This window comes from Colias eurytheme, chromosome 13 (genome assembly GCF_061535395.1).
Source record: "Colias eurytheme isolate Ceu_HAF_F1 chromosome 13, ilColEury1 Martin Lab GWU primary, whole genome shotgun sequence".
In the NCBI taxonomy this organism is placed as follows: domain Eukaryota; kingdom Metazoa; phylum Arthropoda; class Insecta; order Lepidoptera; family Pieridae; genus Colias; species Colias eurytheme.
In genome coordinates this window covers 4,149,656-4,164,871 of record NC_142992.1, presented here as the reverse complement: position 1 = coordinate 4,164,871, position 15,216 = coordinate 4,149,656, and the positions used below count along the sequence as shown (strand labels likewise).

The following is a 15,216-nucleotide window of genomic DNA, read 5'->3' as shown; positions in this document are numbered from 1 at the left end:
CTAGTGTACACACGTAAGAAGTGAAACTTCTTTATGACCTTATTTTTCAAAAAATAATTTACTATATGCACCTTTACAGAAATACGTCGAATCACGCGTGGTAGGGATAAGAAAAAGATGGTGCGTAACGGAAAAATGTCACGCGTAACGACAAAATGTTACACTAAATTTTTTTCCAACCCCGATAAAGAAGTTTCACTTCAACAAAGATTACTTGAAGTATTTTATCATCTATTGTTCTGATTGTCCTCAAAATATATAAGAGATCGCAGGGTAGCGGTAATGTGTCCTTATATGGTTTATAAAACAATATATTTTAAACAGTTGGTGCATATAATAAACACTTCATGATTGGATAATAAGTACCTATGTGTGTTAGAATAGAAAATTTATTAGTATAAAAAATTCTGACGAGTGTCGTTTAAATAGTGTACATATCAATAATATAATTAATAAAATTATTTTCTTAAAAATAAAACATTACTGCGTCCCTTATTCTTTAAATCATGATTCATGAGTAAATGTACAATACTAAAAATAGTATGGTCTTTTTTTAGTCGTAATGGAAATAATAATAAATTTTTGAAGTGAAACTTCTTTATCGGGGTTGGACAAAAATTTAGTGTAACATTTTTGCGTTACGCCGTACGCGTGACATTTTTGCGTTACGCCGTACGCGTGACATTTTTGCGTTACGCCATACTCGTGACATTTTTAAGGTCATAAAGAAGTTTCACTTCTTACGTGTGTACTCTAGTACACGCATACATTTTTTTTATTTACAGGTTGCGTCCAGCACCCGCAGTCCCAGAAACGATAAAGGATGAAAAGAGCGATGTAAATAGCAACTCAAGTGGTAAGTCTTATTATGCATTTTCTCTATACACAAAATTATAAATATACAATGTTATGAAATAAATAAATCGTTTATTTGCAAGTAAACATGGTATTAAGGTGTTAAGATACATTATTGATTAGATATACATTTTACATGTCATATCTTTCTTAATTTTATTTTATTAAAATCAATTCATCATTCACATTATTATCTGTATATATAAAACTCAAAGGTGACTGATATAGTGATCTATCAACGCACAGCCCGAACCACTGGACATATCGGGCTAAAATTTGGCATGCAGGTAGATGTTAGGACGTAGGCATCCACTAAGAAAGGATTTTCCGAAATTCTTGCGGGAACGGGGAAAAACGGGGATGCACGTACAAAGTCGTGGGCGGAAGCTAGTTATTAATATTTCACAATTCATTCATATGTACATATTTATTACAAAAATTACATACCTACATTATTACAAAATCAAAATCAAGACGCAATGAATGGTAGATTTATCTTAACTCTTGTCTCTTTGCAGTTATAATTACAAATATTCTTGAATGATTGGTTACTATTTTGTGAATATTAATATTAGCAAAAAAAATCGAAATACACATAACAAATATTGCAGATTTTAAACAAGGTGTTTTCAAACAGTGTAATCTTTATTTTTTTCAGTATCAGAAAGTTCGAGTAAGTCAGATGGTAGTCCAGTGCTACTGATCGGAAAGGAGCTCGCCACAGAGCGAGCGGTGGACCTCAGCCTGCCTTCAGACCATGACTCCACTGAAGGGGAGGATGACGATCTAGGTATGGGTTTAAATGGATACAAATACATACAGTAATTTAGATTTTGTTCTTAATAATAAATGATTCTATATTATTAAGATGAGTTTCATATGGATATTAATTGTAAAGTTACGTCACAGTTACTTTAAAAAAAATATATCTGTCAAAAAGATCAAGTTGAATTGTTTAGGGTATAACGTGTTTACTGTTAAACAGTAAAGTTTAATTTTTTCAATGACTGGTTATAATTTATCCGTCTAATAAACCATAATACAATAATATAAAAAAATGTTCTGTAAAATATCAAAAGACGGGCAAATAGAACACATTTGATGAATAAGTTTTAAACAAGGATTGAAAAAATCAGCAAAAGCAATAATCAGGAATCTGTTTGTAAATAACGAATAGTATCGCTTCAAACCAAATGAAGCAATATGATTGATTATTATATTGGTTACAAACGATTCCCTTTGTAACCAATATAATAATCAGTTACACATCCTCGCACAATTATTGCTGGAAAAGCACCCTAATGTAATATTATCACCCCACAGACGCGGAGGACATATCGTGCCTGTCCCCCGAGGCAGTACTGCACCGAGCGGCGCGCGCACACAACGTGTGTGTGATGCGCGGCGCGCTGGCGGCCGGCGCGGAGCCCAGTGCGCTCGCAAGGCGGGCTCGCACGCCGCTGCATAATGCTGTGCTCAGTGTATGTACCCCATTGTACTAGTTACAGTTTGAAATTTGGGGGCTATTACTATGAGGTACGTATAACGCATATTTTCATTAAAGAAACGAATCTTAAATGGCGACGCTTATCATTCCCTCTCGCTTACACACAGCCGTACGGCATGCAAAAAAAATAGGGAAAAGTAAAATCACTAAAATGTATTTGATTTTAATTACAATAACAATTATGTATTTGCGATAGTAAATAATGTTTTATTGGAATTTGACAAAATATGTTCTTTGGGAAAAGTTGTTCAGTTTTATAGGCTCATTCAAGTATTATGGGGATTTTGTTGCATTCTGTATACGAAAATATGATAATTCATATAAATACACAAATACCATAACAAAAAAGTTTGTCCATAAACAATTTGAAATAATTAATAAAATAATATCTATTTAAATTATTTTTATTTTCTTTTCTACTGACCCTACCATAATATGTCAGTGTGAGCTTTGGCTGCCATTGAAAATTCGTTTCTTTAATGAAACGCGTTATAGGAGAGGGTTACACAAAGCTCGCAAGGACGACGAGCGCCGCTGCATTTTTCTTAGTGTATGTCACTTGACTAGTTTTATATAATTTTTAGTTAAACTTGAAACGGTTAGAGAAACCTAAGATTAGAGTTAACCCAATTGTACAATAGCTTGCATTAAGCAATTCATGAAACGATATCTTCTCCATAATTAAAATGAATCGCCAATTGTGTTAAGCGCTAAGCTCGAGAACGGCTGAACCGATTTCTTTAATTCTTTTTTTATAATATTCTTTGTAGTACGAGTGTCGATATTTTTGGAAGACTGAGGCATTTTTTTTACTTAATTTCAAAAACTGCTACTTATCATATTATGTTTCTAGATCTTTTATAGCTCTTGTTTTGTTTTTATGTTGTCGTAGCCGAGATAGTTAATATTGGTCTAAGATCCGAATATAGGTCGACCTGCACCGGCGTGATAATAGAATGAGACCAATTTTATAATAAATGTAGTCTATTAAAAAATCTATTAAAGATGGGTTGACTGAAAAAATCCTGGACAGGATACAGTACACTAAGTATCCTGTCCAGGATTTTTTCAGATTTTTTCTTAGACCATATGTATTACAACTTCAGTTCAATAATTCTAATTAAACGGGATACTTCTTTTCATTTCTATATGCATTTTTTAATTTCCTATTTTAACAGGGTTCAGTAATGGCGTGTTCGTTCCTTCTGCTGAACGGCAGCAAGATAAACGCTCAAGATGACGACGGTATGACGCCGCTGCATCTCGCTACAGAGGCTGGACATACTGGACAGGTGATAAATTATTATATTATAAATACTAGTGAAGGCACGCGGTTGTACTCGATAAAAAATATTTTTGCATTTAAAACTTTATAATTGATAAAAAAGTTATTGAATGTTTTTTATTATGTTTGAAATAATTTTACCACATATAGATTTTAGGCGTATAATAGTTTTTGAGTCTATCCGTTAAAAATATTTCACAGATAATCAAATAATACATATTAATAGCATTGGCAACTATCGCGTATTATATGTATATATACTAAAATTCATAAATGTTTGCAGGTGTGTCTGTTACTCCGATACCGCGCGGACCAATCTATAGTGGACAAGCAAGGTCGGACGCCGCTCGACATAGCTGTTGAACAGGCGAATGCTGATATCGTCACGTTGTATGTATTTATATTTAAAAAGTATTTATTTTACTCGTTTTATTTTTAAAAATTTATTATGGCCATTTTACTCATTAGGTTAAGTACTTTCGATATCAGTTTAAAGTTTTTTGATATCACTAATAGTTACGGAATAATCGCCTGTGCACACTTAACGATTACACCCTGTATAGTATAGAACTATAGAACAAAGTCGCATTCCGCAGTCCTATCTCTAAAATAACGCAACAGATTTTGATGGGTATTTTTTAATAGATGAATGATGATAGAATGGTTCTCGAGGAAGGGTTTTATTATATGTATAATTTGTTGAGTTTTAGACCAAACGGGTGAAGCAAAGTCTTTAAATTATAGAATGAAAGAAAGAAAACAACAATCATTAAATACATGTATAAAATGGAATGTCCATTCAGTGATATGAGAATCTAAACAAATTGATATGACTTAGATTGTTCACTGATTTTCAGCGAACACCACATTGACCAACTGATATAAAGTCAAAACTATACATTGAATATTTTTTAAAAAAATATTTGGGGCGTGATCTACATTAGATACCGAAGCCAAAAATATAGTTTTTGGAATTTTTGTTTGTTTGTCTGTATGTGTTTCCGGGCTATACTCAAAATAACTGCATGGATTTACTTCAAATTTGGTAAATAGATAGCTTGAGACCTGAGGGAGGACATAGGATAGGTTTTATCCTAGAAACGCCACGGGAATGGGATCTGTGCGGTTTTTTTCTTTGACTACGTGGGCGAAGCCGCTGTCGGAAAGCTAGTAATACATTTATTTGGTAAATTTTAAAATATTATGTTATGACGATTCAAAAGTGCTTCTAGGAGAAGTCTTATTGAATCATTGAGTTACTATGTACTACGTACTAGAGAGGCCATCGCTGCTACACTTTTTCTAACACGAGTTAGAGTCAATCGTCTCAAACCATTTTTTTTACATTGATTGGTTTTAATTGATAAGTTTATTCGTATTTTTTTAATAAGATAAACAATATTTATTTGTTAAATTGATTGGTTTTAATTTATAAGTAATAATAGGCAGAATATTTGCAAATTGTATGACTCCCTGGCCGGCCCGCGCCGCCGCGCTTGTCGCACAGATTTTGTTCGTGGTGTCTTGCCAAGTTAGGTGTGAAAGGGATGAAAAACATACAGGCGTCATTCAATGTCATATTTTCTTGTTACAAGTAAATGGTCATAGTGCAATCTCCAGTGTATTAGATATAAGCTTCTTGGTCCTCTCTATAATAATACCTCAATGAATTGAATAAATAAATGTTTGAGTTTGAATGTATTTGCGTGACAGGTTGCGTCTAACGAAACTAAACGAGGAGATGCGCGAAAGCGAGATGTCGTCCAACGACGACACATACAACGAGGTGTTCCGCGACTACACGCAGCTCGCGCACTCGCACCCCGAGCGGCTCGTGCGCGCTAAACACAATAATAACGAGGGTCAGTATGTAATAAAAAAAATTGGTTGTTTGTAAAGTAGGTTTACGATCGAGATGTTTAGCGTGGTTGCGTGATTGGTGGCAGCGCTCGAGATGAGACGGGAGATCGGTCCGTCTCTCTCTCGTTATACCTGCGAACGCGCTCGTGAGGTTTTGGTGTGACACTAGTTTCTGAACATGTCACCCGACTAAAACGATTTTAAAAACTTTATCACGTTAAAAATTAAGTGTAACATTTTTCCGTTACGCGCCATCTTTTTCTTATCCCTACCACGCGTGATTCGACGTATTTCTGTAAAGTGTCATATAATAAATTATTTTTTGAAAAATAAGGTCATAAAGAAGTTTCACTTCTTACGTGTGTACTCTAGAGTCTAGTACACGCATACATTTTATTTTTTTAATGAAACTTCTTTAGGTATGTTGAGAGTAAAATTTATTTTGCTTTCACACGTTATTTTATTTTTGTTTTATATTTTGCATCCCAGCTCGATATAGAATGTATTTCTATTCATAAAAAAAAATGAAATAATCCGATCTCGAGGCGGGATTGTCTTCATTCTTTTTTTTAGGATTTTGTTATGTTAGAATAAGCAACTGAACTTACCACCAACTGTTTCCCCACTTCACATGCAAATCGTTACAAACACGAGCAATGTTAGAAAACTTTCTTCTCTCTCTTTAAAAAAAGCAGTTAATTCAGTACAAACGGTAACTTTCAACTATTTCTTAGGCCATCTGTTCACAAGGATTATGTGTTTTTCTTCATATAAACTTCTATTTACAGGCGAACAGTCGAGTGAATGACGTTTGGAGAAACAATTGCGTCGACTGCAACGTTGGTGGTGCGAGGATTGACAAACGTTGGACGCATCGCTCCAAGGTTGGCGCCAACATTTGCCACAATAACTTGATGACATGCCATTTGTATTGGCAACTAGCGGTCCGCCCCGGCTTCGCCCGTGGTACATATTTATGTTTTCTCTACATAAGACTTTCCTGGTACTTCAAGGAATATAATAAAAAAAGAATTATCGAAATCGGTCCACCCGTTCTCGAGTTATGCGCTTACCAACACATTTTGCGATTCATTTTTATATTATAGATTGATGGGCCTTCTTCACAATGGCCAGAAGCATTACCTGAATGTCTATGATCGGCCGTCATTATAGATGTTTCCATAATCGCCATAATGGCGGCAATCATCGACAATCATTTGTTGGGCCAATGCTCTCGATTGTGAAGAGGGTACATTAAAGCTCCGATGCCAACTTTTGGTCCAATATTGATAGATTGTATTATAGACAACGCAAGTTTTGGTGCATTTGAATTTGATATTATAAGAAATCAAAACTTCTGGAATTCCATAATAGATGTCTGATGCCGCTAAAAATTGGTTCGAATACTTTTTCCATTACGTTCGCTCTTATATGTATATGGATGGCTTAAAATAATAAGAAGACCATGATTAATCATTTTTAAGATGTTCGCAGTTCGTGGTTCAGTAAGATAAAAAAATACATAAAAATCGATATAAAATTTAAAATTGATTACTAAAATTTGTTCTTACATTGATAAGTACATTACAACGAGCGCTAACTTGAACTTTTATTTGTAATATACAAATATTGTATAAAGGAAAAAGTATAAACACATCGATGTTTAAGGAAAAAGAAATCTTTACTTTTAATGTTTTATTATGGATAGTAATATAGTCCTTGTTTTAGACTATATAGGTATTATATTTGTGTGCAGGTGCAAGATTGGACACCTGACGAAGCGTGTGGCACTTATACAATATGAGAATTAAGGAACAAAAAAATAAGTTAAATTTTCAATTGCCTCGTTCTATAAAAAGTCAGATTTGTTATAAGAAACGTCATATTATCTCACACCTCCTCCCCTTAATTTTTCCAAAATATTACATATTTTGATGCTTTGGTTTTATAATCTTGAAAAATTGCTATTTTTAAGTACTGAGTTCAGTTAAATCAAGTAGGTAAACAGAAGGACAGAGTTATTAACACTACTATGAATATTCATAGAATTTTTTTTTAATTGCATTCGATAAAAAACTGTTTTGACACACAGATAAATAACCCATTTCTTATTTGTAAGTATTATAAATATAGTCAGGTGTCTTCACGCTTCGTCAGATTGTTCCTAACTAAATTTGAGGCTTGTAATGTTTGAAAATATTCGTTATATACTATGCCATTTGCCTTGCTTTCGTTGTTATTTGATAGCACTTTGTGATTTTCAATTTATAACCAAAGAAATTATTGGAAAACCGTTCGTCACACGACCTTGGCCTTAAAAACTGTGATGGTCGCGTAAGAGACTTAATATGTTATTAAATTAATGTTTCATTTATATTTGATTGCGTATTGTTGTTTCAATAAAATTCTCAGTGAATTAAAACACATTCTGTGATACCTTCAAGGGATTGAGGATATTGTTTTTAGGATATTAATTGTACTACATGAATAGAACGTAGTTTTATAAATCATTGTTGCAGTTTAAATGTTTTTTTTTCTATATTATAATCGATAAATGCATTATTGCTAATTTGTATGTAAGTTTATTTTAATTTTGTATCATGTATTATAATTTTCTGTGACTTATTTTTTAACATTCCCATAGTAAATCATCAGAAATCATTCCAATACGCATTTACAACGACACGATATTTAAATCGATCGAATCTCAATTGTGGTAATTAGGCCAAATTATTTATATATTATGTAATGTAAGGAAATTATGAATTTTGTAACATTAAGTTACTATATTGGTGTTATTATTAATGCATTGTTTGTCGCCTAAGCTTTTAATTATTATTAAAATATAAAATTACTGCAAACTATATATTACATTTGAAAACCGATATCAACTATTTTATAAGACTGATGTGGATTTGAAACGAAACTGCCTGATTGGGCTAAATATTATTTCATTCACTAATTGCTAATATACAAGGCCTATTAGTGACTATTAAATTGCGCCAATTTAATAAAGGCCTATTCTGGATACAAAACGACTCTAATATTACATATGCGGCATTGCATATACATATTATTAAAACTATGAACTTGTAGCGAAAAACAAACATACATATTGTTGAATACGTTCATTGTTTTCACTTTTCAATATATTGTTAAAGGAAACTTATTATTAACTTATATTATTAAAACAAACAGCCGCTATGTAAGCCAAACTATTATAAATGTTCTATTTACTAATAAGACTTAGACGGGATTTATTCCTAATTAAAATAACAAGGTCACCAAATTAATAATATGTTAATAAATCTGGATATAAATCCGTTAAATTTCTAAATAATCGTTATTGTATCGGACGATACCTCCAGAACTCGAGTGCCATTGCCAGTCAGCACTTACAGGACAAAGTTAATATTATTTGTTAATAATTATGTCTACCGCTAGATTATATAATACTCTGTTATATCGTTGATGTAGAACTTATTTGTAGTTGTATTGCTATTAAATGTTTACGAATTCAATGCATGTTTTTTATTCCCGAATCCCAGGGCAATATTGAACCAAGATAAAAAAATTCTATCAATCTACTCGACATCTGTACGTTCTGCAAAAGAATGTTCATCCATCCATTTTATGAAAGCACTAAAAAAAAACTTTATAGCCTTGTCCAAGATTGAAACAAATCATTTGATTTGCAAATGTAAATTTCAACTATTTTGCTATCAGTATCTCTTATTTATCTTATCCAGTGCTCAAGGAATCTATGCTATCAAGTGGTATCAATACGAGTAATAGCGAGTAATTGTATACGTAGTATATTATTATTAGTCTGTGGTAATGGTATATGATCTGCATGAATAATTTACTAAAGGATATTTAAAGAAAACAAACTTAGTATAATGCTTTCACACGTTTATTAAAACCCAAGTAAAACCCACACCAGGAGTATAGCTATAATTCGAATTTTCATTGGTACAATAATTCCGGTACATAATCAATTATAATTTGAAAGGTTAAAACAATTTGATGGCTTATCGATACGAATTAATATAATTATTAGAGAATAAATTTATTGAAATTTTGGATTGCAATGATTTTGATTGTATTTAATATACGAACATAAGACAGTAAATACATATTGCATAATGTTAAAACGGGGATATAAATGGAATATTTAAATTTCAAAGGCCCAATGAAAAATCCACTAAATTAACTTTAACTCCGATTCGGCCTCATTGCGACTTCTTCAAAGAAAGTATGACCCGCATACTAACATTTGAATTAGTAAGGAATGGCCGTTTGCTTTGTTTACATTTCTACGTAAAGTAGTAAAGTGAACAGTTTGCTTCGAATCGGAAGAAAAAAATTACACCGATTAAATTTAAATTTACTTAATACCTCACTCAGTATATCGTAGATATACCTATGCGTAGGTATTACTTTTCCAATATATTGGCACGTTAATTCATGCCAAAGTTGGTCCACCAGTTGTTGTTGAGGTTGGCAGAGGCTGGCGAAGGCGATGTGACGGGCGTTGAAGGTGCGCCCATGTTGCGGTTGCCGCCGCCCAGCGTCAGCGGGGAGGCCGACTGCATGCGACGACGGGACAGGAGGCCTGACCTTTCAATACCTACAAGTAAAAAAAATAATATTTCTCCCAATAAAGCCTATTTTTAGATTTAATTATATTGAAAAAAACACGCCTTTTTAAACAACACAACATTTATTAAATAAAGTGAGTTTTGAGAATTCTTCTCTACTCAATTATGGAAAGTCATATTGTGAACATAGGAAAATTTTTAAGTTTTTATTTCACAAATCTGGGCATATCAGGGATGTACATCTAAACTAGCTGTACAGTGTACACTGTGGTGTACACTAATAAGTTTATACAGGTGTGCTCTTGTAGACTTCACTACATAGTAAAAAACATGTCTACATAATTATTATGTATGCTTAAATCTTTAAAACTACGTTGCGGTTTATTGAATAATGAATAGATAAAGTGATTCAAGAAGAAGTTAGTACATATATAATTTATTAGATTTTAGACAAAGCGAGCGAAGCCGTTATTTATAAATGACTTACCGCCATCAGAGCTTTCTGGGCAGTATTTGATGGTGTGCGCGCGATCGCCTGTGGCGCCGCAGCGCGGACAGCGGAACGCGCGCAGCACCGGGCACAGCACGCGCCCGCGCCAGTCCTTCAGCACGTGCGAGGAATAGTACTCTTCGTTCTCGCCATTGTTCTTGCAGAAGGCACACTCCTGTGTTAACAATGTTTTTAATTATAACTATACTTATAATAACCCATATTATGTTTATTGTGAAATAGAACAAAAAATGTCGCTTTTATATCAAGTACATTATTTATATTATTACGGGAACAACGTTTATTTGTGTGAAAAATGAAAATGCTTTTAGCCAAAAAATTGCAATTACTACTAAATAAAGTAATATTTACGTTAGGTAGTGCGCGTCGTAGAAACTTATCGCTTCTAACTTTAGCGATTTCTAGCAAGAATTCGTAGAGGAGGCCCGGACGGACGGATCGGAGCACCGCCAGCTGCTCCCGGGTCAGCATCGACACGTAGTAGTTGGCTGAAGACAAGCCTACACCAATAAAGATTCCACAATGAAAAGCATTGTCTTTTGGGACAATAAATTAAAAAATAAATAAACAATTGCTATTTTTAATTATACACATAGTTAATATAAAAATGAATTTATTTCAGTGAAGTTATGCCAGAGAGCCTGTCGGTTTAATTACACCGAGTAAGCTTTATTTGTGTTACAACCGCTTATAGCTTCCGACGCGACGGTTGAATGCATTATCATAATAAAATATGAATATGGATGGATCCATAAATAATTTAATTTTGTAACATCATGTGTTATAAGAAAACACAAGGGTTTGTGTAAAGTATTTAAATATTATAATATTAAAGAAATTTACTTACTTTTTATAAGAAAATCAAAAACGTCAACTATTTCGCCGTTTCTGCCGGGGGTTCCAGATCCTTCCGAAAATATATTAGAATTTGCCGACGATCCTGAATCCGGTCTATTTCCTCCTAAAAATAATATTTTCTTACAATTTTCAAAATTATTATAACTTATATGAGTTATACCGATATTTATAGGCACAAGTATTTCACTTGTTTAATTGAAAATAATTAATCATAATATCTTACCATTACCCATGAAAAAATTATGTTGTCCTTGCTCCAAGTCGTCATACAAACTATCTGAACGTCCGGTTGTTGTAGAAGTTCGATGATTTAACAACAAATCATCGATTTCCGATGTCGGAGGTGCTGAAATTTCATTTATATTTAATATTGAACTACCGATATTAGTAATAAATTAATAGCCTGCTATTAACGCACCTGTATCACCCACGTTAGGTTCCGGCTGACCAATCAAGTTAATCAAATCATTACCAACCCGACTCTGAAACGGTGGAGCTAATGGTGAAAATGGACTGTCTTCAGTTTTCATCATATTCGCAGTATCCAAAGCCGGTCCAAAATTATCCTAAAGTAAATATTGAAAGTAAATATAATATTTGCACAAAGACGTATAATTCCATCCTGAAACTTACGCAAATTCAACATAATTTGGATTAGTAACAGAACTGCGTAGGTACATTCTTTGCAAAATGCAATGCCACGTGTAACGAACGTGTCGGGATTTTTGAAGCATAGCTAGATGATTCAACTTAATCGAACTAACACCAAAGTTTATACCAATCAATCATAATATTATAATATTGATATTAATTTATTTATAAAAAAATGAACCCGAAAATAGCTATTTTTTGAAATAAAAAAATATTCACTTACCGTTGTCGTCGCTTTTGTATCACTCGTGGTAAACATAGGTTTATTCTCGTCTATATCTTCCAAATTAAATTTTATTATTTGTTCCATTTTTATTTAACACTATCGTCTACGACGCGTCACTTCAATTAAAAAGAAACTTCGAGACGCGTGCGTCTATTTTATAGTAAAGCTGTATAGCAACACCTATAGCTAAATACGGTCATGTGACTAGCAACTGTTCACAATGTATCCCAAGATGTTTTGATGAAATATTTTCAACTACCCTCAAAATATTAACAAATTGTGTGGATGTAAAACTGCGGACATTTGTTTACGTGATAATCTCTTACAATTTTAAACGTACCTACCATCTACTAACTAATTTGTTAATCAACGCCATAAGTTAAATTCATTTAAATCTAATATTTATAACACGCAGTAGAGACGCTATGTATTTCTTTTAATACTTTATTTATTTATGAATAGGAATAAGCTACATACCTAACTGTTTAGTCGAGGAAGTTCAATGCATATATGTATATATAAAAAAATAATAGGAAGAATACAAGATTTATTTTAAATATAAAAAAATAATTAATGCATAACATAATATTGCGATTTAAAACAGTAAGCATAAAAAAGTAACCTGATTTGTATACGGAGTTGTTGCGAGTCCGAATCGTTACCCGATTTCCATATCACTAGTTTATTAATGATTCTGGTACTGGAGTATATTTAAGACCCGAATCACAAAGAACGGTGACAACCCAAGCATCTTTTGGCAGTTTTCCTAATTTCAACAACTTCACAGCAGCAGCAACATTTGCTCCACTTGTGTAACCCACGTACAACCCCTCTTTCTTGCCAATTAAATCTTTATAATGTTCCGTTTCTTCATCAGTCACGCTTATACTTTCGTCCATAAATTCGGATTTAAATAAATTTGGGACTATTCCATAACTCGATCCTTGCAATAAATGTTTCGGTTTTACAATGGGACATCCTTTTAGCGGCTCAGAGCCGGCGGGTTCCACGACGCAGCATAATATTTCAGGATTCTGTTCCTTTAAAAATTTTGAGACTCCACTAAAAGTTCCAGATGTCCCTACAGCAGTCACAAAGCCATCAACTCTGTGTCCAGTTTGTCTCCAAATTTCGGGTCCTGTTGTTTCGTAATGCGCAGCTGAATTATCTTCGTTGCACAATTGCTGAACAAAATATGCCCCCGTTTCTTTAGCTAAAGTAACTGCGGCTTCTATTGGGATCGATACGTCAGCGTACGTAATGTTTCCATACGTGCCCTCCACTTGAGGATATCTTATACATTTTGCACCAAGAGCTTCCATGTGAATAGCTCGCTGTACACTATTACCTTTAGACATAGTGAGGGTTAGGGGATGTCCTAGTACTGCACATACCACTGCAAGACCACAACCTTGGTTTCCTGATGTCACTTCTATAACAGGATGTCCAGGTTTTAAATCTCCTCGCTCGCGAGCTTTTTGTATCATATGCAAAGAAGAGCGACATTTTATTGACGCTCCGGGATTCATGAATTCACATTTCGCTAATATACGGCCAGGTCCTGGGTGCAAGCGGTCCAACGCAACAAGTGGAGTATTCCCAATTAGTTCTAATGCTGATAATTTTATATCGGTCGGAAAATTAGTCGATGTGGTCATATTTTTTTCGGTCTTAAACCAGATCAAACACCAACACACAATTATCTACACCTGAACACAGAAATACAGATATTTAGGTGTGTAACGCTTATCTCATAACATTGATATATCTACTCGAGTGTTAAGTAAACATACATACTTAACACATAATACCTATTATGTAGGTTGTAGATATTGTTTTTGTACTTGATAAGTGGATGTTTAGTATATAAAAATTAAAAATGCACTGTTCTCTTTAACAAATGAACGTCTTTCTTAAACTGACGTACGTACCTAGTTTTATCCACGAAATTCTTGAAGCTAATAATAGTATGTACATAGTTCTGATTCGTCTTACACAGTTTTTTATATCTACATACATTTAGAATGAAGATGTATAAAACATTTGTGCCTGTTATTTCTTTCATGGCAGATAATTCAAAAGTGATAACTTACTTGAGAAAATCATAAGGATTTTCATTTTCACGTTATTTTACACGTTACGCTAATCCACTTCATAATCAGAATATATAAATTTATTACAAATTGCATTGTTCTTTTTTTCTGTTTTAGGCTTTGGCAATCCAGTAGGTAATCGAATAGTTTTACCTTGAAAGTTTTCCGGGGGTTTCGAAAATTGACAATTGTCTGATATGGATTCTTCTTTTAAAATTCCACTTTTCCACCGAAAAGCAGTTTCATGACGATATAAATTTTTCGAATCATTTCACGAGGAAAATGTGATACCGAATTCTGAAGACAATTTCTTTTTAAATTCTGAGAACAAATTAAACTTGCAAAAATCTACAAGAATTTATATTTTAACGAAAGCCCTAGTGGCTAGTGCTTAATATATCTGGCAGCTGTTATAGGTACATAAAAATTAAAAATTATCTGAATTTGTTCGCTGAACGTAGCGTAGTTCTCCAGTCTCCACTCTCCAGACTGTAAATCTCTTTTTTCGACAGTCGAGTCGTATCAGCAAATTACAAGTTCGGATAGTAGGTATAAATAAATAAATACAGCCTTAGGCCGGTTGCAGAGCTTCACCGACCATCAGTGCGTCCTGATGATACGCATTGACCGACCGTCAATTTTTTCATGAATTTTTCAGGTTTTTTTTATTGATAAAAAAGTTAATTTAAGAATATGAACAACTTGACGAAAACAAGTTGCTATCGATTTGTTGACATCAAACGAGGCGAAAGAGAAAGTCGTAAAATTA

The 15,216-nt window shown here is 33.4% G+C and overlaps 2 protein-coding genes and 1 pseudogene across 4 annotated transcripts in view; 1 reads left to right on the top strand and 2 right to left on the bottom strand.

The window, feature by feature from the left end:
- CenB1A (Centaurin beta 1A) overlaps positions 1-9,028 on the top strand; it is a 32,146-nt gene extending 23,118 nt beyond the window's left edge. The window contains exons 14-20 of the mRNA XM_090109020.1: positions 786-856; positions 1,514-1,645; positions 2,179-2,336; positions 3,541-3,654; positions 3,931-4,037; positions 5,361-5,509; positions 6,296-9,028. Coding sequence (XP_089965146.1) covers positions 786-856; positions 1,514-1,645; positions 2,179-2,336; positions 3,541-3,654; positions 3,931-4,037; positions 5,361-5,509; positions 6,296-6,315 — 751 coding nt within the window. The 3' untranslated portion in view covers positions 6,316-9,028. The remainder of the gene's footprint in view (positions 1-785; positions 857-1,513; positions 1,646-2,178; positions 2,337-3,540; positions 3,655-3,930; positions 4,038-5,360; positions 5,510-6,295) is intronic.
- A 385-nt stretch (positions 9,029-9,413) lies between these two features.
- LOC149903331 (uncharacterized) lies at positions 9,414-12,749 on the bottom strand. Of its 3 annotated transcripts, none has more exons than XM_090108588.1 (7): positions 12,352-12,749; positions 11,896-12,043; positions 11,707-11,823; positions 11,467-11,580; positions 10,971-11,119; positions 10,596-10,773; positions 9,414-10,137 (listed from the first exon to the last, which is right to left on the bottom strand). In XM_090108588.1, exons 1-7 carry the CDS (start codon positions 12,436-12,438, stop codon positions 9,968-9,970), a joined length of 963 nt encoding a protein of 320 aa, XP_089964714.1. In that variant the 5' UTR covers positions 12,439-12,749; the 3' UTR covers positions 9,414-9,967. The 3 variants fall into 3 exon arrangements, with proteins under 3 accessions (XP_089964714.1, XP_089964713.1, XP_089964715.1); XM_090108587.1 differs by having other exon boundaries at positions 11,701-11,823; positions 12,352-12,746; XM_090108589.1 differs by lacking the exon at positions 12,352-12,749 and adding an exon at positions 12,111-12,281 and having other exon boundaries at positions 11,701-11,823.
- A 156-nt stretch (positions 12,750-12,905) lies between these two features.
- Positions 12,906-14,107, bottom strand: LOC149903330 (uncharacterized; annotated as a pseudogene).
- Positions 14,108-15,216: the final 1,109 nt, after the last annotated feature.